A 21,464-nucleotide genomic window follows, 5' to 3' on the forward strand; every position below is an offset into this window, starting at 1 on the left:
GGAAGAAATGTAATCAAAAACGGGTCTTCAGCTAGCCAAGCTGCTACACAGACAGGCTGAGGCAGCAATTGCAGCAGTCCCAATGAATGGAGAGAAGCTGGGGGATAGAAATGGACACATCTGCTGTGATCTGACTGTTTGCAATATTGCTGGATGGATGGAGTGGCCTGGAGGCAAAGATGTCCATCAAGGAAATAAACAATCTGCTGCTTACCAAAGGGGAGACTGCCCAGTCACACAGCAAATGGAAAGTGAGTGGGGTTATGCGGCATGAGAGTCGGGAGCAAAGCTGTGAGGCAGAACATATGGTCAGTATTATCTACCTGAGAGGTTTTGGCACGCTAACCAACATCTTGCACAAGTACAAAGTATAATTAATGCTGTTGTAACCTTTTTAAAGCAAAAGTGAAAAAAACCTATGATAGTTGTAAATATTGCAGCCACTGCTAAAGAGGATTGAAAAGTAGGTTACAGAAGACCAGTTTTGCTATCTCTGTAGCTTATTTACATCCCCCCCCCTTAAAATTCACTCAAGCCTGGAAACTGAAATTAAGCTATTTCATTTGCTATTTTTAGATTGCTTTCTTTCCTTATGCACTAAGCAAGGTTAATGCAATGTTTTGAAGTTTTCTCCTCCATTTTTACATTACTCATTGTTTTAGGGACATTTGTTAGCATTACAGAAAATTTAACATTTTGGTATTTATTTTTTTTAAACAATAATTAGCTTCCTGTAATTCTGTGTATGATTTTCTGTATTCTTTCCCACTCCACAGACTGATACTGCAAGTAATTAATGTTTCAGTGAATATCAAGCTTCTATTCATAGATGTATTGACAGTAGTTTTCAAAGATCTCCAGGTCCATGATCAACCTTATGCTTATGACAAATTTTCTGCAACTCAGCTTTCCCCTCCAGCTTTACATTATGAGAACATTCATACCGTGAATTCACATTTAGTGGGAACATTATTAAAAAGTTACTTACTGTCAGGTTGCTTTAGACTGACTTGTGCAAAAGTCTATTATGTTTTTAAACCTTTTAGTGTAAGATAAAATGCCTTCCAGTCAGATTGATTAAGTTTGTCTCATCTTTTGCAAATTAATCACAACAAAATTTTAATCTATCTTAGATAGGTGATGCTGATTATGTTTAGAATGGCTTTAAAGATTTAGATAATGTCCCAAGCCAATTATCAATTGCTTGTCCTTTCTCTTATCTATTATAGCTTGGAAAACATTCAGTGAATTCTTCTGAAGCAAGCAAAGCACAAGCTTTTATTTTCAGACTTGCCAAGATGTAGATATACACCCACAAACAGCCTTTTACATTGTGAAGTCAGTCCAATTTTCCATTGTGTGATCTATTTCAACATAAGTTTTTGTACTAGTGTAAGCAATGCAATGTCAATGACAGGGTAAGGAAAAATGTTGAAAAACCTTCAGTTTACGGGTAGAAACTACCAAAAAATGTCTTTCATAGAAAGACTTTGCAGGGAAGCACTGTTAATAGCACTCATTTATTGGAATTTCTAATCAAGACAAGATATTGCTGTGCAATAAAGCTACTACTGAACTGATTCAACTCACTACAAATGTATACCGAGCAGGAAGGAGGACTTGCCTTTTCTATTGTGGCAGGACACACAGTTGTCCATAGTTCACTGCACGTAGCTGATGTGCCTTTTCTTGGGTTTGCTCTTTCCTTGCAGAGGACAAGCTGGAGCAACAGCATTCTCTGTTTACACACTACAAAGACCCTTGTCGAATTGGTCCTGGGGAGGATAAACCATGGGCAATTGGTAAGACCTTCTCTAGCTGTCAGCGTGTGAACATTTACTTTTCTGTCACTGACAGAACATCTATAAGCGGCAGGTAGTTCAGCTAACTGGCAGTAATTTGATAGAGACCAAATATTTACAAGGTGTATTTCTGTAACGTATATTTTATAAACATTAACAGTGTCTTGTTGAATCACAATTAAGACCAGAGACTTAAACTTCAGTCCACGTTCTAGAATTTATGCATAGAACTACCTGAATGCCTTCCCACACCTATTCTACTTCTAAAATAATCTCCAGATTACTTCAGGAGGAAGCCAAGCTATTGTTTCTGTACTTTCTGCATGCAACGAAAGCCTGCAGCTTCTGATTAGAATGTTCCATTTGGTATTTGATAAATATGAGATGTAACAAAGCAATTCAACAACACTATGAACTTGTAGGGTTCATTTTACAAAAGACTTCCTGGAACTCCGAGATATTCATACCTGGTAAAACTCAGTTGAACTTGGTGAAGTTTTAGATCAGGAATTAGGACTTTTTCTAGAGGAGCAATTATAACTGTGAAGATGCTAAAGGTAAGAATGTGGAACTGTTTAATAGTGTGGCTTTACTCAATTGCAACAGATGAAAAGGAAAACCAGAGACACTGGGGCTGAGAAAATGGAAGAGCGGAGGCACCGTTTTGAGAGGTGGCAGCAGTGGGGAGGTGTGGGCAGAGGAGACGTGACACAACGCGCTCAGTCAGAGCGGTCCCCTCTCCCACACGGAGGCTCCTCACACACGTGTCCCGGAAGCCTCCCAAGAGGCAAGTCACAGAAGTAGGCTGGGAAAGTCACATCTCCCTTTCTTTTCACAGGTACCTTGCTGGATCCTGAAGGATTATACGATGAAGAAGTGTGCACTCCAGATAACCTACAGAAGTATGCAATTCTTAATCCTCTCACATACTTTAGACAACTCCTTAAAAGCCAGTTCATTGCTTGCTCTTTAACATGTCAAAAATTGAGGGGTGTTTTATTGACTGTAAGAAAAAAAACCCCCATAGCCAAACACATTTTTTTTACTCAGGGGTACTTGGGAAGAGGAAAAAAAGGGAAGGAAAGTGGCTGCTTCTCTAAATCTAATAGCATTGGCTTCAGCGGGTGAAAAGATGAGAGCAACTGCAGTCAGTGGGTTTATGTCTCTAGAGTTGGTCCTACCTGAACAGGCCCATAGGACAAGAAACTCCGAGCACTACTGGAAAGGGTATGGTGACAGCCTGTTTGACAGTCTTTCTGCAGGCAGCCAGTTCCATGGTCATGGCACTGTAAAGGACAGCAACAAAAGAAAATTTAGTTTTCCTCAAATAAAAAAACCATAAAGTTTAAAACACCCATTCCAGAAATTGGCAGAATTTGATACACCTAAAAAAGCAAACTCACAAACAGAGAGAGGAATTGAATAGTACCTCAGACATAACTAGGAATAAGGCTTAATATCTATTGGTGACAGTAGTGCAGCATTACTTTTAAGGAGGGTTTGATATTGAGAAATAGGTATCTTTGGTTTGAGCTAGTAGACTTAAGAGAAATACAAAAAAACCCTTAACTTACAGAAGTCTTAAGATAAATTTCTTGAATACTTGTACTGTTTGTTAAATAATATGCCAGTGGAGATAAATTAATAACCTTTGTGCATTTTAGAGCAGCACTTAATGAATGTGATAATCCTTTTTACACTTTGAAGGCTAGTTTAATGAACTAAATATGGTATTATCATGACTAACTATAAAACATATTCTAGCTGTTCATTACCCAAATATACTAAAGAGGTAAAGTTATTTGAATTAATAAGTCTGTGCAGATGCTTCAGTTAACACAATATAATGGAAATGGTGCATTATCGTAGGCACAGTTTATGTTGGCATTTTTACTCACTAAGTACAGTACACTGCATGGTATAGCTGGACACTTCATTGAACGTGTTAGGTAAGGCTACCTCTTCAAGTCTTCCTTGTATCAGTTTTGACAAACTGAATTCTAGACATAAGGTCTGAGTTTAGTTTATATTCAAAATAAGGATTTGTTACAGCAAATCACACTTCGCACATTCAAGAGCCTGCAAAATTTCCAGGCATTTCTATGCACGCGTTGAAAACATGAACTTGGTACAAGTGAAAGGGATTTCTGCAAAGCAAAAGTAAGGTAATTTGGCCCTACAATCAAGTTTGCAAATGCAAATCTGTACGTGGGTGTAACATTCTATTTTATGGTTCCAAAAGCAGGCTTAAAAAAAAAAATAATTAAAAAAAACCCAACAAAATCCCCTGTGTTTTCAAGCTGCCTTTTGAGACAATCTGTCACCAAATTACTTTTGGGGTATTATTTCCTGAAGAGTTACTTGTATTTGTCAGTGCAACTTCATTGCTGAATACACTACTGATAGATAAAAAGCCATCAAACGATCAATGAAGATTTATGAGCATAACTTCCACTACTTGTGTCTATGTACTGCATCCCAGTATGAATTAACTGGAAAATATTCTTGACTGTTGATAACAGAATATATGCAAGACATTTTGCCTACTAAAAGTGGCTTTCAGTTTGTTTTCTGCAATACGTTATGCTTCTTTTAAACTGATGAAAAAAACCCTCTATTAGACCAGAATTTCCACTAGCTTTTTGTGCACATCTGCATGTGTACATTATGTAGATCTGCTTATATGTTAGAGAAACCTTCACTTCATGAGAGGCCAAGGGAGCCTGCCCTCCCATCTCTGCAGGGGATCGGTAAATGTAAGAATTGCTAAATAAGTTCAGTAAAATTTAAAGCCCTTAATGGAATTTAAGGATATTGAAATGTTAAATAGCACAGAAGCTGTGCAGCACTGTCTAGCTAACAAGTATAATTCATATACACAGCAAAACAGGGTACAGCCTAAAATCGATCCTTTCTTAAATTTTTCAATAATAAATCTTGATCAAACCTTAGAGACATTTAAAACAGACATTCAAATTGGCAATGTAAGCTATCCAGGGAATTACTTCTTCATCAGCACTCTTCTCTGGTTTATAAATAAAATTAAGTAGTTCACATTACTAAACTAATTAGGCCATAAAAGCAGCAGAACAACTAGTTCTTAAATATCTCTTTCATGTCAAGTACAGCATACGTAAAACATCGGACTAGAAGAACATGCTTGGTACAAATAATGAGCAAGTCATTTATAATTATAGAACAATTAGTAAGCTAGATGTAACGATCTGGGCCCTGCCACAGCACTGGAAGCCACATGAGCTTCTGCTCAGAAAGGCTTCATGAAATGCACACAAATAATCTCATCTCAGAAAGATGTATGTCACTTCAAGCAAAGCACTGCAATAAGCCCATTTTTGTCTCTAAGCCCTGAATGGAGTCTGTCTCAGGAGAGAACTTTACAGCATAGTTAATAAGATTTAACTGAGAATTTTTCCAGTCTCCACTGCTGGACGGAGGCTCACGATTCTGGGCAACAGGCTGCAACACCAGTGAGAAAAATCTTCCTTTCCTGGGGTGCTTCTTGCCTGAACGAGAGACGGTCCCTCAAGCTTTACAATGAGGGAGTAAGTTTTGCTTTACAGCTCCCTTACGTATCCTGCTCTTTGTGCTCCTCTGTTCACTGCAGCCCCGTCAGCACTGCAAACCAACCATCACCCAGAGCTGCGTGACACTTTCATACTTAACCTTTGGAGTTACTTGGGACTGAAAATATTTCAAGGAAAAAATAAAGTTCCAATTACTTTTTATTCTCCGTTTCTTTGTGTCCTATGAATTAAGACAATTATCCTGACAAAATTCAGGTTTAGTTCTGCAAATCAGTCATAATCAGATACGTTCACTTAAATTGTTAACACAGCATAGTCAGATGTCCACTACTTGCGTCTGCTTTGTGTAGAGACAAACAGCAAAGCACTGCATAGAGTGGTACAAGTTTTAGTCAGAAGCAGATGAATACACATTTACAATTAGTTTTCCTCATGTATTTGAAATTAACATTTCCCTTCTGTGAGCAGTTGTGCAGGTTAAGTGAATACCCAGCATTCAGACTTTTAAAAGGACATAATTGAAGCTAAAACAAATTCATCTTTTAAATTAATGCAAATAAGATTTTTTTTTGCAGTAGTACTGCAGCGCTAATCAGCAGTTTCTTTTACTTTGTTACTTAATTAGCTCTGCCAAATATAAATACAATTTTTGAAAGAGGTCAGTCCCATCAAAGAGCTTGCTTTCTTGAACCTAGAAAAAGAATTTCAGGCAGCAGCTTTTTGTAGAATCAGCTTGCAAATGGGGTGCAGACAGTAACCTAATTTAACATGAGTTATTAGATGACAGCCTAAAACTGAATAAAAGGAAGCTTACTTTCATAAACTGGTTACAATAAACTCATAGGAACCCTCAGTACCTCACTAAGTCCAAAGAAGGTTCAGAAAAGTTCTGATTAAATATCTCTATGACCAGAATTTTGTCAATGTTATCTTTTGAAGACACATAAAGTACTTCTTGTATGCATCAACTGACCCAAACTTAGAGATTATAACACTACTGAGACCTAATCAACTGTAGCAAGTGCTGTGTCCCCTCTGCCACCATTCAAGTCCTTCCTGAGACAAAATTTGACAAAGAAAGCATCTGAATCTCAAACATTAAAACACATCACAAGAATCTGGTGTTTGTCTCTTGTTTTTCCTTCATTCTGTACTCTCACGTGCATGCATTAAAAAATTCCTAAACCCAACCCCATAAAACCCATCCAAAGTCAAATCTTAAAAACTGGGTGATCAAAAAATATCTTATTTTTTTCCAAGGTGAAATTAAAGGCTTTGTACCTGCTAGGACCCAAGTTCATGGCTCAGTGTTTCTCCTGCGACAGTTGATGATGTAGCTTAATGGCGTAATCAACTCTTTCAAGGGAAACCACAGAACCTTGAGCTCAGGTTTTGGCAGGTAAGTAAAGGAAAATGATCTTCAAGGAGGTGATTTTGAAAGTAGTTTGTGTTTTGAGCCAGATAGCAAAATCACAACCTGATCTGCCTCTCTCTGCATCCACAGTTACCATGCAAAACAGCTATGACTGTACCAGATCTTCTCTCTCTGCAGAGTACCCTTCCCACGCAGTCCCTGCGTGCGACCCCTGTGTCTGCACACCCAGCTGGGCCTGTCGCCTCTGGCGCTCCTTTGGTAGACCTTTTAAATAGAATACAAGAAGGCAAACCAAGATTCCTTTTAAATCCAATACAACATAGCAAAAAACACAGAAGAGTACAGCAATATAGAATTATTGCAAAAATAGAGTGGCAGGGACCTTTAGGGGTTATCTGGTCCAAAGTCACGTGCAAAGCAGGGCTAACTTCAAAGTTGGATCAAGTTGCTTGGGGCCTTGATAGTCTTCTGTATAAAACCTACTGTTAAGGTTTAAGCACCCAAACTAAAAATTGTAATAGGAGAGCTGCAGCTTATTTGCCTGAACATGAGACTGGTACATAGAAAACTGATTCTTAATTTTTGACTGCTTCTGTCTATGGTCTTGGGCTGGGTAATCATGCAAGATGGGGGCAGTCCTAACACACCTGGTGAGTAAGTCCATCTCTGTAGAGGAGTTTAAAGAGTGTCACATACAGGAATCGAATAAACAAGGCTGTCATTACTAGTGAAATAAGAGCTTGGGGTTCAAGACAGTAATCTGATGCCGAGTCTTGCTCAAAACTAACTACCCTGTGCCCAAATGTGTCCTCCTGAAAACAATTCCTCATCAATATCCCACCTGTAAAGCTGGCTGTCTTCCTTTCAGACGGAGTTGCTCTGATCAGCATGGAGAGGTTTGTATCAAAGTACTCAGGTTTGTTCAAAGGGAAACAATGAAAGAGTTTTCCCTTCTGCTAGCTTCAGCAACACTGGAAATCAGTGGAGGCACTGCAGGCTGCCATATACAACAGCTACCAGGCAGGCAAGGTCATCCTCTCAGATGTTGGCTCTCCTGGCTACAAGGGCAGGTCTACCAGTACAAACCAGCCTCGAGGCTTTAAGAGCACTGTCAGCAGTCAGTACAGCCTCATATTGCAAAATGCATTTGGAAAAAGATGCGCTTTACAAGTTTATCAGTCCTTTGAGACAGGTAATATCCTTACTGGGAACTGGGAGAGAACCTAGTGTAATGCACAAAAGGACAGAATGAGCAAACATTTAAAGCATGTGTTTTGATTTTTAATAAAATAGGGTGCTGGAAAGTGAAGAAGGAAGGAAAGGATACTTAGTCTATCCCACCAGCAAGAACCACAGTTCCAGTCAAAAGGGGAGGAAAGCATCGCTGAAAGGAAACGGGAGGAGGATCGATTATATGCTCTATACAGAAGAAGGTCTCTACCTGGAATGGAAAGTGGTGAGTTTCAGAGCTGACAAAAAAGGCCATAATTTATACAACAAAGTTGTCTGGATGGCACTGCAGCCTGTTCTGCTTGGGTTCAAATTCATACTCCAAGGAGAACCTGCTGCTTTGCTATTTTCTACTTTTGCATGCAAGTACCAAGTTTGTAAACCTGTTACATAAACAAACTCAAGGTGAGTTTAGGGATTTTGGTAGCAACACTGGTAGATAGGCTGCTCTAAGTACCAGGCCTGTAAGAGGGGACATCTGCATTGTATCAAGTGAGCCTGGAGATTGCTTCACCCAGCTTTCAGAAGCTGGGAAGCAGACAGCATTTCCTACACAACTTTAATGTGGTCCTATGAAACGCTGCCAGAAAAAAGTCTGGAATTCAGAGACGTGAGGAGTGGGGTTCTTGGTTGCCTTAAGTTCCCACAAAGTTTAACACCTCAATCTAATGAAGACAGGTTTCCTTTTTTAGCTGCATGCTACACCTAGTGCAGTACAGCCCCTCCTCCCAGCAAGTGCCTCTCTGCACACATGGATTACCTGCTGCTTGGACAGAAAAGGAAACAGATTTCATCCCCAGTAGTTCAACTATGTACTGTATAAATGCTTCACCTCATCACACTGCACCACACCGACATGCCCTGTGTGCCAGATAGCTTACCATACTATGGTCCCATCCATCTACTAATACAGTAAGGTAGTTCAAAGTAACTAAAAAGGGACATAAAAGCTGAGTCCTGGTGTGAGGTATAACAGACCAGTTTTCCAGTTCCTTCTTTCTTATGTCTGTTTTCCTTCTGCAGGAAGTGGAAGAGTTCAGCTTTATTACCCAGTTAGCAGGCCTGACAGACCACCTACCAGTAGCAATGCGTCTCATGGTGTCTACAGGAGAAGACGACCCTTAAAACTGACCAGCTTTGAGAGATTAGAAGAGGGAAATGTTAACGATATTAAAAAAATATCAGAGGATGAGAACGAACTATTCTGGTGCCACATTAGGCAAGATGACCAGACCTGACCCAGGCTACTCCAAGAAGGCACCAACGATGACGGATATACAAAGGGAAGAAAGGGAAGGGGTTCTGGCCCAAAGCCACTGTCACAAGTTGCTCAGGCAACAGGGCAGGCCTGTACTACAATGCTTCACTGTGGACCGAACGGAACCAAGATGGAAGTCCTAATTCCTTCTGAACCAGTGCCATTCTTACTAAAACATGTTTTTATACTAATATATAGCACAATTTAGTTTGTAATTAGTCTGTGAGTTAGTGCTGCTCAATGGTTTTTTGCATCATTTCTTTGTATAACTAAGAAGCTAAAGCTTTTTTTCTTTTTTTAGCCTGTTAAAAGTTGTAGTAGCGTGCTTGCATCAGTAGCATGCGCCCGCACTGCATGCCACTCTGAGATAAAATAGTAAGATACCATGGGGAATATCAGAATGGAAGTGAGTTCAAAAATCAGATACCAGCCAAAGCAAGGCATTCTGGGACTGGCAAACCCTTCTGTCATTACAGATACACCTTAAAACAAACAAAAACTATCCCATTTGCAGACCAATATCTTCCTGTCCAATTTAAGGATACTTAAAAAATTTTGAAATTTTGAAAAAATTGAAATTAAGACTTAACACAGTTCTACCCTTATTCCAACTGTGTTCCCACTGAAATTATGAAGTGTTTTGTCTGAATGATGACTCCAGAATTGGGCCTTTAGCTTTCCAAGCGCAACTTATTCCCTTAAGAAGTATAGTTCCCCTGTAATGTCTTTTCTTTCTTTCCCATACGTGGGGCAGTTCTGAATTATGGTATGGGATGATATGTATGTTACAGTAGAGTGAATAGATTCCTGTAGTACCACTGGTAACACCAGAGACAACATTCTGCCTTAGCTAGAGAGAGTTAAGTGGGAAATAGCTTGTAAAATGCATGCTAGATATAGAGTTAAAATAAGTGTAAGTGACCTTAGAGAGGGAGAAAAAGCGTAGAACAGTGTATGACTGATAAGGCAGGATAACCTAACAGTTTTCCAAAGGAATCAGTACACCTGAAGGGAAGGCGTAGCGTGGCTAGCTACTAGAGAACAGATCTGTGACTCTTGTCCGCGAGACAGTTCTCCATTTGTGATGCGCTCGCAGACTCTAACTGGGGTCTTGCCATCTGATGCGTGCGTTCTTTCCACTGCAGGTCCTTAAAGGTGAGGGCTCCCCTCTGCCATCTTTTCCCCATGACCTGACCTAATCAGCCTCTCTAACCTTAACAAAAATAATGAAAAGCTGAGAAGCAGGTCCATAATGAGACTTGGCATCTTCTTAGGGATTTACATTCAGAAGGGTTTGTGTTGTTGGAAGAACAGTAAGACCCTTTGCGTATTAACTGATACTTAGTTTCTTCTGCCTACTTCCTGTTCAATTTCAGTGTTACTTCCTCTTACATTACAAATTCCCTGTGTTGAAAAGAGTTGAAATCTAATACTTGTACTTACTTTATTAAGTAAACTGTTTTAGTTATGCTGGCCACAAACTCCTGAAGATGCTCCTGTTTTGGTTTAGTTTATATCTGCTAGGAATCACCTTGAACTAAATCAGAGTAGATTAAAATTAGAAACCCCAGTCTGCACAGCCTCTGGTACTGGCTTAATTAGCTACAGTAAACAGAACTTTTCCTTAGATCAGTCTGATTTTGCAAGTAGAGAAACTCATAAAAGTACTGGACTAACAGTATTGGCTAATTTCAAGTAGGTAGTGGGCCACTTCTCATGCTCTCCCACTGCACCTGCTCTTGACCCTATGTATGCCTCATTTTCCAGTCCTGGCATCCCTTCAGCAGAGACTGCCTCTTAAAAGTGTACTGTGCCAAACCATAGGGTAGTCTGTGTCACCCATGGGGACTCAACAATGGAACCAGATTCATTCAATTCCCCTTTTTTGATAAAATTAGGAATTCAAGTTTACAGCGTCAGAGACTTTAGTGTACTATTTCAGTGCACCACCAGTTTCTCACTTTGTATGTTTCTCTTTATACAGAGGGTGCACATATGTGCAATGTGTTTTTCTGGTTTCTTATCTCTCCACCCAATTCAGAAAGACTCGTACCTGAAACAATGCTTTTAATCCTATTTTCTACCTTGCTTGTATTTTATTAACCTTTTTAAAAAAAGAAACAGTATCAGTAGCAATTTGTGTGCTGTCCAGCAGCTATTTCTCAGCAGTAAGATTAAATATAAGGTACAGTATTTTTAATAGCTTTCCTAACAATGTAAATTACAATTTGATACCAACTTCACTGAGTATCAGTTGCAGGAGCTGAATTTGACACTGTGTGGAATATAATCATAAAACTACTGCCAAACAATGTTACATTCACAGTAAAACTAACATGGTCTAAATTATTTTTAAATTCGTTCTGTGGCTTTGTGCTGACTAAAAACCAGGCACTTTTGTCAACTTTTTGAGATACGTGGAGAAATATTTTTTCAAATTTGAAGTAAACTGTTTTAGACTTTGATGTTCTTAGTTTCTCAGTGATCAAGACATGGATAGTTGTAAAATGTTCTCTTCAAACGATACAAATACATTTAATCGGTCTAGGTAGTTCTTACTAATTTACTGTCTTAAGGATCTAACTTTGCAAGAGTGATGCTGGGAAGTACAGCATTGTGGCACCACTGTACAGATGCTCCTTGCTTTCTTTGCATTGATCCTGTGCCTTGTCATGCCTTGGTACGCTTGCAGGAGTCAGAGGGCGAATGTACTGGTAACCTGTAACCAACAGGCTTTCCTTCCCAGCAGAGCAACATCCCGCAGAAAAATGAGTTTTGTCTACACCACTACTACCACAGTTCCATATACTATCGCACATAGATACTGGTAGGATATCAATCATTACAAGCCTTAGACAGATACTATGTAATAGAATATTTGCATTTAAAAAAAAGAGGGGGGAGGGGGATGGTGGGGGCAGGGGTAGCAAAACATGCCCAGGATATCAAACCCTGGATAGCTTTTTCAGATGTCAATCCCACTTTGCTTTAGGATAGCATGACCCAATTTATTAGTAGGATGTTATTTATAAGAATTTTTAGTTAAGCTTAATCTGCTATGCTTACCCCACTTTGTACAGGAATTTCAGGTATCTTCAAGAAGTGGGTGATAATGCTATTCTTGGTTTAATAAGTGCCACTCAACAGGGATACTGTAGATGAAGCGTCACCTGTTTTTATAAAAGCTAGGCAACATCTTCTGTTTCGCATGTTCAATTTGCATTTTACAACAGTGCTTCTAGAACAAGTGAACAAAAGACACAAATGAAGACACCAAAAACTAAGAACTTCCAGAAGTTTCAGGGATGTCAGGTCCTTACAAAGTTGGTACCTTAAGATCACTTCAAAAACACAACCTACAGAAAACAGTACGTAGCCTCTTGGGTACATTCAGATCCAGTTAATCTGTGCACTGTGTGTCTGAGGGTCTGTGGGATAAACAATCTACCAGCTGTGCCCCACAGCTCAGCCATCGAGGACCAGGGGAGCAGCGCCTCGTGTACAGCTTCCTGCTACGTGGTGCTGAGACACCAGGACAGGTTGCCCAGAGAAGCTGTGGCTGCCCCATCCCTGGAGGGGTTCAAGGCCAGGTTGGAGGGGGCTTGGAGCAACCTGGTCTGGTGGGAGGTGTCCCTGCCCAGGGCAGGGGGGCTGAACTGGGTGATCTTTAAGGTCCCTTCCAATCCAAACCAGTCTATGATTCTATGTGAAAAAGTGCTTACTATAACTAATCCAAGTGGTGGCCAGCTAGTTTTATTCCATCACAAATTGGACGCTTAAGAGAAGCTGTCCAGAGCACCCAAACTTTACCACAGGCTGCTCCAAGAGAAGCCTGCAGCCGGCTGAGGTGTGGCCTGCTGTAGAGAAGCCCTTGGGAAAGCTGTCTGGTACGAGTTTACCCATCTTGTGCTAGTACTATGACAAGGTTTTGTCCCAGAAGCGCTCTCATTTAGTCTGGCTAGACCCTCAGTCCTACTTGTTGGGTAAGACAGTAAAATTTAACGAACTTAAAATTTCAATAAAGATTTATTTTTTTTCTTAAACGGCCTTTGTTTGTTGGTCCAGATTAAGCAGATCTGACTGTCCCCAGTTTGGTCTCTGAGCTACCCTGGGCTCACACAGCAGCACATCAGTGTCAGCACATATCATCAGCTTGGAAATGAAGCATTTTTACTTCCTCCTGGCACTATAGGATGAGAACAGAAATACCATTCAAGCACTTTGAAAAACTCCCAATTTTATCATCCATTACAATGAGGGTTAAATTGTTACTGAAGGTCTCATTTTTCCATGACATCTTGTTTTAAATATAATCTTGATGCTTTTAAAGACTTGTATTATTGCTGAGGTTTAGAAATCCTATAAGAAGAATAACCTTTTTTTATTTCAATGATTTTTCGGTATTGTATCCTTCTGGAACCTAATGTTTTTATATGGTAAGCACACACCTTCTGACATTTTGTTATAAATGTATTAAAAAAATAAAAATTTAAATATTTTCATTGGTTTCTTTGCCTGCAAGAAAACCACAATCTCAGACCTGATTAAAACAAGGTATTTTGAAAAAGGGGTTTTTGTCTTTTATTGGTGCTGAAAGGAATAACTGGTTGATGCAAACAAGATAATAAAATTTCAAGGCTCAAATAATTCTGTGCAGTCCACTTTTTCTGGTTCTGTGATGTGGAGTCTGACGGCGCTAACAGAAACCTGACTCTAAGACGCAGTCCAGCGGGTGGGTCAAGTATGGTCTCACTGTGCTATGCCCAGGCTAGTGAATCTGCAGAAAATAAAGGGCAAAAGAAATAATTGCTTTTAACTGCCCACCTCCCTTTGCCTCTACTGCTCAGACATCCCCCTGCACAGTCACAGCCCGCTCGGTTTTCAAGGCGTGCAACCTTCACACAAGTGTTCAGAGTGCCTGCTGCAGGCTGCAAACCTGAGCCCCGCGTCTCAGGCCAAGTCCACGCTCTAAGTACGAGGGCATCCACTCCACACTGCATTCCCCCAGCGTGTAATGCAAGACCACAAGGGCAAGTTCTTATTATGCACTTGCACATTTTGACATCTCAACATTTATCTAGTCCCTGAACTAACAGAAAGCAGGTTATTATCCTTATACTGTCCAGCCAAAGTTAATTAAAAAAAATATATAATAAAATGCAACAAAACAAAAGCCTCCATGTACATATGTCCTTAAGAATTTCAGTGATTCAGCAAAACAATGTGAAGGGAAAAGAATCCATTTTACTGGTTCAGTCTCTCTTAACAGTCCTCAAAGTCTTTTATAAAAAAAAAACAGTAGGGAACCCCCCCCCTCGAAGAATTTCTTTTTCCCACAAGCAGAAAGGAGGCAATCTGTGGAATGCAAGTGATTAAGCAAGAGCACAGCATGCATGTTTCTTGTCATTAGCTCAGGAAGAAACCACTCCATCTTTTGAGACAGGGTGCTAGAGATGGAGCTCTGCATCTTTCTCCGCTGCTGTACGGGTGATTTTTGTCTGCATTCTGATGCTACTACAGCATTGCACTTGGACAGACTTCCTTTTCCAGTGGCAGATTCCTAGGATGTGCCTCTCCTGCAATACCTGATCTATTTTTCCATAGTTGCAATTTGCATTATTATGCAAGTGGCTCAGAAATGGCTATAGAACCACAAGGTAAAACACAGTAATTTCCTGACAGTTTGCTTCTTCCAGATACTTAACTGAGAAGAACAAGTATAGAAAATTATCAGTCCTTCTGCTCCCTCTGCCCCAGGAGTTGCACTGTAGTTTATTATGAACTCCTGGGGTCAGGAGCACAGGTGGTGTTTTCTGCTATCCCACCAGACATAGGGATGGACGAAGGGGTAAGTAGGAAGAAGCAACTAATCAACTCATGGTTAAAAGACTGGAGCAAGCAGCAGAACTTTGGTTTCTTTGAACATAAAATGATCTACAGGTCACCAGGGGTGCTTACAGCAGATGGGGGAAGCCTAACCCAAAGGGGAAAAAGCACAATGGGACGGGAGTTAGCACAGCTTATCAAGAAAGCTTTAAACTAGATTTGAAGGGGGACGGGGTTGGAACCGGGGCTACCAAAGTGGTGCCCAGGAACAGCGCACCAATGATATTAGGTAAATGCGCCAGCCCTTCCGGAAAAATAGTGGGAAGACTAGCCCGGCTGAAGTGCATCTACATGAATGCACGCAGCATGGGCAACAAACAGGAGGAGCTGGAGACCATCATGCAGGAAGAAAACTACGATTTAGTTGCCATCACAGAAACGTGGTGGGATGACTCGCATAACTGGAGTGCTGCAATTGATGGCTACCAACTTTTCAGAAGGGACAGGCAAGGAAAGAGAGGAGGTGGGGTGGCCCTTTACGTTAAGAACAGTCTTCTATGCCTAGAACTTAGCAATATGCATGATGACAGTGTCGAGTGCCTGTGGATAAGGATCAAGGGGAAGACCAATAAGGCAGACATTGTGGTGGGAGTTTGTTATAGACCCCCAAACCAGGATATAAAGACTGATGAAGTATTCTATAGGCAGGTGACAGAAGCCTCACGATCACTCTCCCTTGTACTCATGGGGGACTTCAATTTCCCTGATATCTGCTGGCAATATAACACAGCAGAGAGGCAACAGTCCTGGAGATTCTTGGAATGCGTGGAAGACAACTTCCTAACGCAGCTGGTGAGGGAACCGACCAGGGAAAGTGCCCTACTGGACCTGCTGATAGTTAACTCGGAAGGTCTTGTGGGGGATGTAAACGTTGGAGGCCGTCTTGGACAAAGTGATCATGAAATGATAAAATTTTCAATTCTCACTGAAGCAAGGCGGGGGGCCAGCAGGACTGCCACCCTGGACTTCCGAAGGGCAGACTTTGGCCTCTTCAGGAGCATGATTGGGGGTGTCCCTTGGGAGATGGTCCTCGAGGGCAAGGGTGCCCAGGAAAGCTGGTCATTCTTCAAGGAGGCACTCTTAAAGGCGCAAGATAAAGCTATTCCCAAGTCCCTAAAATCAAGCAGGAAGGGAAGAAGACCAGCCTGGCTAAATAGAGAGCTTCGGCTGGAACTCAGGAACAAAAAGAAGGCTTATAATCTTTGGAAAAAGGGCCTGGCAGATAAGGAGAAATACCATGAAGCGGTGAGGATATGCAGGGGGAAAATTAGAAGGGCCAAGGCTCAAGTGGAGCTCAGCTTGGCCACCAATATTAACAATAACAAAAAGGGGTTTTTTCAGTATGTTAACAGCAAGAGAAAGGTGAGGGATAATGTGGGCCCACTGATGGATGAGGTGGGCACCCTAGTAGTGGAAGACACGGAGAAAGCAGAGTTGCTGAATGCCTTCTTTTCTTCAGTCTTCACTGTTAGGACTACCCCTCATGAATCTGTGGCCTTAGAGGCAAGGGGGATGGTATGGAGAGAGGAAATTTTTCCTCTAGTAGAGGAGGGCCAGGTTCGGGACCACTTGGCCAAACTGGACATTCATAAGTCCATGGGGCCTGATGGGTTGCACCCACGAGTGCTGAGGGAGCTGGCAGACGTTATCGCTGGACCACTCTCGATCATCTTTGAGAAGTCGTGGAGAACAGGAGAGGTGCCTGAGGACTGGAGGAAGGCCAACATCACTCCAGTCTTCAAAAAGGGCAAGAAGGAGGACCCTGGGAACTACAGACCAGTTAGTCTCACCTCTGTCCCTGGGAAGGTGATGGAGAGACTCATACTAGATGTCATCTCCAAACAAGTTGAAGAGTGGGGGGTTATTGGAAGTGGGCAACACGGGTTTACCAAGGGTAAATCATGTATGACCAATCTGATAGCCTTCTATGATGCCATAACCGGTTGGTTGGATGAGGGGAGGGCAGCAGATGTCATCTACCTTGACTTCAGCAAGGCTTTTGACACTGTCTCCCATAACATCCTCATTGGGAAACTGAGGCAGTATGGGCTGGATGAGGGGACAGTGAGGTGGATTGAGAACTGGCTGTGTGACAGGACCCAAAGGGTAATTATTAATGGAGCAGGTTCAAGTTGGAAGCCTGTAACCAGTGGAGTCCCCCAGGGGTCAATACTTGGACCCGTGCTGTTTAATATATTCATCAGTGACCTGGACGAGGGGACAGAGTGTATCCTCAGCAAGTTTGCTGATGATACCAAACTGGGAGGAGTGGCTGACACCCCGGAGGGCTGTGCTGCCATCCAGCGAGACTTGGACAGGCTGGAGGGCTGGGCAAAGAAGAACCTCATGAGGTTCAACAGGGAAAAGTGTAGGGTCCTGCACCTGGGGAAGAAGAATGTCAGGTACCAATACAGGTTAGGGGTGGACCCGCTAGAGGCAACTACTGAAGAGAAAGATCTAGGGGTCCTGGTGGACAGCAAAATGACAATGAGTAAACAGTGTGCTCTTGCGGCCAGGAAGGCCAATGGTATCTTGGGTTGTATAGGGAAGAGTGTAGCCAGCAGGTCAAGGGAAGTCATTCTCCCCCTCTACTCTGCACTGGTGAGGCCACAACTGGAGTACTGTGTCCAGTTCTGGGCTCCCCAGTTCAAGAGGGACAGGGAACTACTAGAAAGAGTCCAGCGTAGGGCTACAAAGATGATTCAAGGATTGGAGCATCTCCCTTATGAGGAGAGACTGAGAGAGCTGGGACTCTTTAGTCTGGAGAAGAGAAGGCTGAGGGGAGACCTTATCAACGCCTACAAGTATCTCAAGGGAGGGTTGAAGGAGGAGGGAGCCAGACTCTTTTCAGTGGTTCCCACCGAGAGGACAAGGGGCAACGGGCACAAGTTGGAACATAAGAGGTTCCACTCAAATATGAGGAGAAACTTCTTCACGGTGAGGGTGACGGAACCCTGGAACAGGCTGCCCAGGGAGGGTGTGGAGTCCCCTTCTTTGGAGATTTTCAAAACCCGCCTGGATGCTCCTGAGTAACATGCTCTAGCTCTAGGCAATCCTGCTTCAGCAGGGGAGTTGGACTAGATGATCTCTATGGTCCCTTCCAACTCTAGAAATTCAGTGAAATTCAGTGAAATTCAGCTGCCTGAGGGTCAGCACAGTAACTGCAATGCCACCCGCCTCCTGGCTATCGCACCGATTCTCTTGGCAAAACACCTATTAAAATGCAAGCTTCCCTATCCCACTGAAATTCCTGCTCAGAGTGCTGCTGAAACTGTTACTCTTCTAGAGCCCTTCTCTTTGACTATTTAATACTTTGATGTACTAATTCTCCTTGTTGCAGCAAATTCGAGTCGCTCATCTACATTTTCACAGCCTTTTGAAGACACGCTCTTATCCTGTACCGTTGTTTTTCACTAATCCAGATTTCCACATCTACCACTCTAAATCTCTAAGCCCTTCATATTTTGTTCCATACTTTCCCTGACATTTAGGGGAGGCTCCAAGCAGCCATTTGTGAAATCAGTGAGCGAAGCTTTCTAGAAAGACTGGCAGGAAAACAACAATCCTCTTTCTCATCTTCTACTTAACAGCAGATTTAATAACTGCTCCTTACGACCATAAGATGTGATTGGGAAGAAATGTGCATTAATTGTACCTAAGACTAGAAGAAAAAGGGAGGAGAAAAAAAGTAGCAATGGTAGTCACACACTGGGTCTGCGTACCCAAAGAGATCATGGAATCTCCATCAACATTTAATCTGGGCCATAAATTAATTCCCTTTACCTTCTCTGATCACCCCAAAAACCCCTTCATAGGTCTGACGACCATCTTGTAGTACTGGAAATCATAGGAGCTGCTGAGGTTGCACTCAGTGCTGCCCGTGCCGTAGTGCCCACGCTGGTACCACTGCCTCTCACACTGACAGAAGGTTCCAACCTGTGAACCCACGGGCCTTCACTGTCTATTTCCTCTCACCCTCCTCCTGTCTGACTCAGAGACACTCTGGGGCAGAAGACCGTGTTGCTGCCCTGTCTTTATACAGCACTCAGCACTACGTTGTGAAGGAAAATGGTTCCTAGGCACCAAGAACCAACTAAACAATAAACAGAAATCACAAGAGATTAACTGTAGTAGAAAAATGCTACAGCCTTCCTGTGTGCTTTAAATGACGAGGTAACTGGACATAGTCACATAAAATAAAGGGACATTTTTCCCATGTTCCTATTGATATACTGGTTTTCAGCTAGCTTTCCTGTCCGTAAATGGCACAATTCCTAGAAAACAGCACCTGCTCGCTCTGTTCCCCTGGAAATGTCCATACTGATGCTTCACCTTCCTCCAGTCCCCACACGAGCATCCCATACAGACGCCCGCCCAGGCTGTGCCACTGCCAAGCCCTCCCTTTCCCTTTTCTAAGTAAACCTTTGATGTCTCCAAAGCCAAGCCTGGCAGAACAACTCCAAACTGCCTCGAGTGCCATGGTACAGTTGACGAGCCACGTGTGTCAGAGTATCCTTTATCTGTATAAACACTGCAACAAAAGCCTAAAGCTTCTTACATCAAGTAGTTTTCACTGCTATACTACATAGCACAACAGGTTTTTTGCAAAGCTCTACTAAAGCTCCTCAAGTCATAGCAGCACGTGTCAAAAGCAGCCAGAAGCCTTAGAAGTCCCACTCTTATTCGCAAATGTTGGACTCTTCCAAATTCCAGCAACAAGATGTGTCAGCCTGATGAGCTCAATAGAGACCTTAATGTGATCCTGAATGCCATTAGTATACTGAATATTGATATCTCTGACTGCTTTCCACCCTGCTAAAATGGAATTTGCCTCACAGATACACACATTAAACACTGTATTAACTAGAAACTGATATAAATCCTTCTGCTTCACGATACAGAATGGAGGATGCAGCGTTAACACCAGGAAAACAAAGCTGCCCGCAGAAAGGACAGTAACGTGTTGGTAAAGCTGGGGGCCATACCCCACACACTGAACCTGTGGAGCTGTGATTCCACAAACGCCTGGCAGAATGACCCACACAGAGTTCAGGATGCAACTACAGTAAGAACTGCTCCATTCCACAACAATCCTTCTGTAATGTTAGATGGGGGATGATGCAGTACCAACAACTGAAGGGTTTCCAGGGCTGCCACAGCCCAGTGGGGTGCGGTGCCTGCACGGGCAGCCTCCAACCCTTCAGGCTTTGAAAGAAGCATGCTGGAGTTCAGAACCTGAAATCACACAACAGCAGTATATTCCAAATGTATCCCACTGCAAAGAACGGAAAGAGATGAGCATGACGAGGGGGAGATGATGTCTTTCCACATAAAGTGTAATTAAGTATCTTTGCTCTCATTAAAGAGGTTCATGAACTTCTAAATTAGCAGAAGACTGTCAGCTTGAACGTCCCAGCCCTGCTGCAGTTCAGGTAACATCCTCACTACCTTTTCAGATCTAACTAGGTGCAATTGTTACCTTCTCTGTGTTTGGCTGCAACAGGCTCTTAAACACCTTTCAAATGCCAAACCAGAATTTTTAATACTCAGCAAAATCCAGGTAGATATTCCTCCACAATTAAAAACTTCTCCTGAAGTCAACTGTCACCAGCTTCAGCAAAGCCAATATTGAATATTTTATATCACTTAGTAATGACCATCAGAATATCAAGGAACAAAAGCCAATTGCAAGGTCTGCAAGACACCAAAGGAAAAAAAATATCCTTGGTCTAGTATGGTGCCAAGCACTACGCTAAATATATTTCTAATGAAAGGTGTATCACACAAGTCAAACTAATTCTCAGTACGCAGCCTGGTCCATTATCTCAGCCCCAAAATAAGCCTGTTATGAAACAAGTATTTAAACCCTATTTTCTGTTACTCCTTAGTTACATATAATTTCTCTTTTCCACGTTTGCCGAGAAAGCTATTTATAGCCACAGCAAACTCAGATTTCTAACAAAATGTGTTTTGTATCCCATAATAAGTACATAAGGAGGACTTCATGCGGTAGCTACTTCATTAATTATTAGATTGGTGTTCTTGGAACTCCGTGGCACATATGAACTACCAGTGCTCTTACCCACAGCTGACCCTGAATGTCCTACCAACCCACAGCAAAATCCTCAGCAACTGGGTGTTCCAATGTTATAGCAAATTAGAAGCTGTCGACGTAGCAGTTACCACACACCACCAGAAAGAAAGGCTGAGTCTGGTTAAATGCTGGGCAGTGGCTCTGTTCCCAGTATAAGAGGTCCTTGTCCAGGCCTGTATTCCCAGGGGCTGACAATTAGAAGGTTTCTGACCAGACAAGTTCAAAACCAGCTTCCAAACTACCACAATGGAATGCAAAACAAACAAACATACAT

The 21,464-nt window shown here is 42.0% G+C and overlaps 1 protein-coding gene across 1 annotated transcript in view; it reads left to right on the plus strand.

The window, feature by feature from the left end:
- SMPD3 (sphingomyelin phosphodiesterase 3, neutral membrane (neutral sphingomyelinase II)) overlaps nucleotides 1–9,767 on the plus strand; it is an 85,767-nt gene extending 76,000 nt beyond the window's left edge. Inside the window, exons 5-8 of the mRNA XM_014942490.1 lie at nucleotides 1,713–1,802; nucleotides 2,641–2,704; nucleotides 8,016–8,178; nucleotides 8,976–9,767. Of these exons, the coding sequence (XP_014797976.1) occupies nucleotides 1,713–1,802; nucleotides 2,641–2,704; nucleotides 8,016–8,178; nucleotides 8,976–9,077 (419 nt within the window). The 3' untranslated portion in view covers nucleotides 9,078–9,767. The remainder of the gene's footprint in view (nucleotides 1–1,712; nucleotides 1,803–2,640; nucleotides 2,705–8,015; nucleotides 8,179–8,975) is intronic.
- Nucleotides 9,768–21,464: the final 11,697 nt, after the last annotated feature.

Source organism: Calidris pugnax, unplaced genomic scaffold (genome assembly GCF_001431845.1).
Source record: "Calidris pugnax isolate Ruff unplaced genomic scaffold, ASM143184v1 scaffold28, whole genome shotgun sequence".
NCBI lineage: Eukaryota > Metazoa > Chordata > Aves > Charadriiformes > Scolopacidae > Calidris > Calidris pugnax.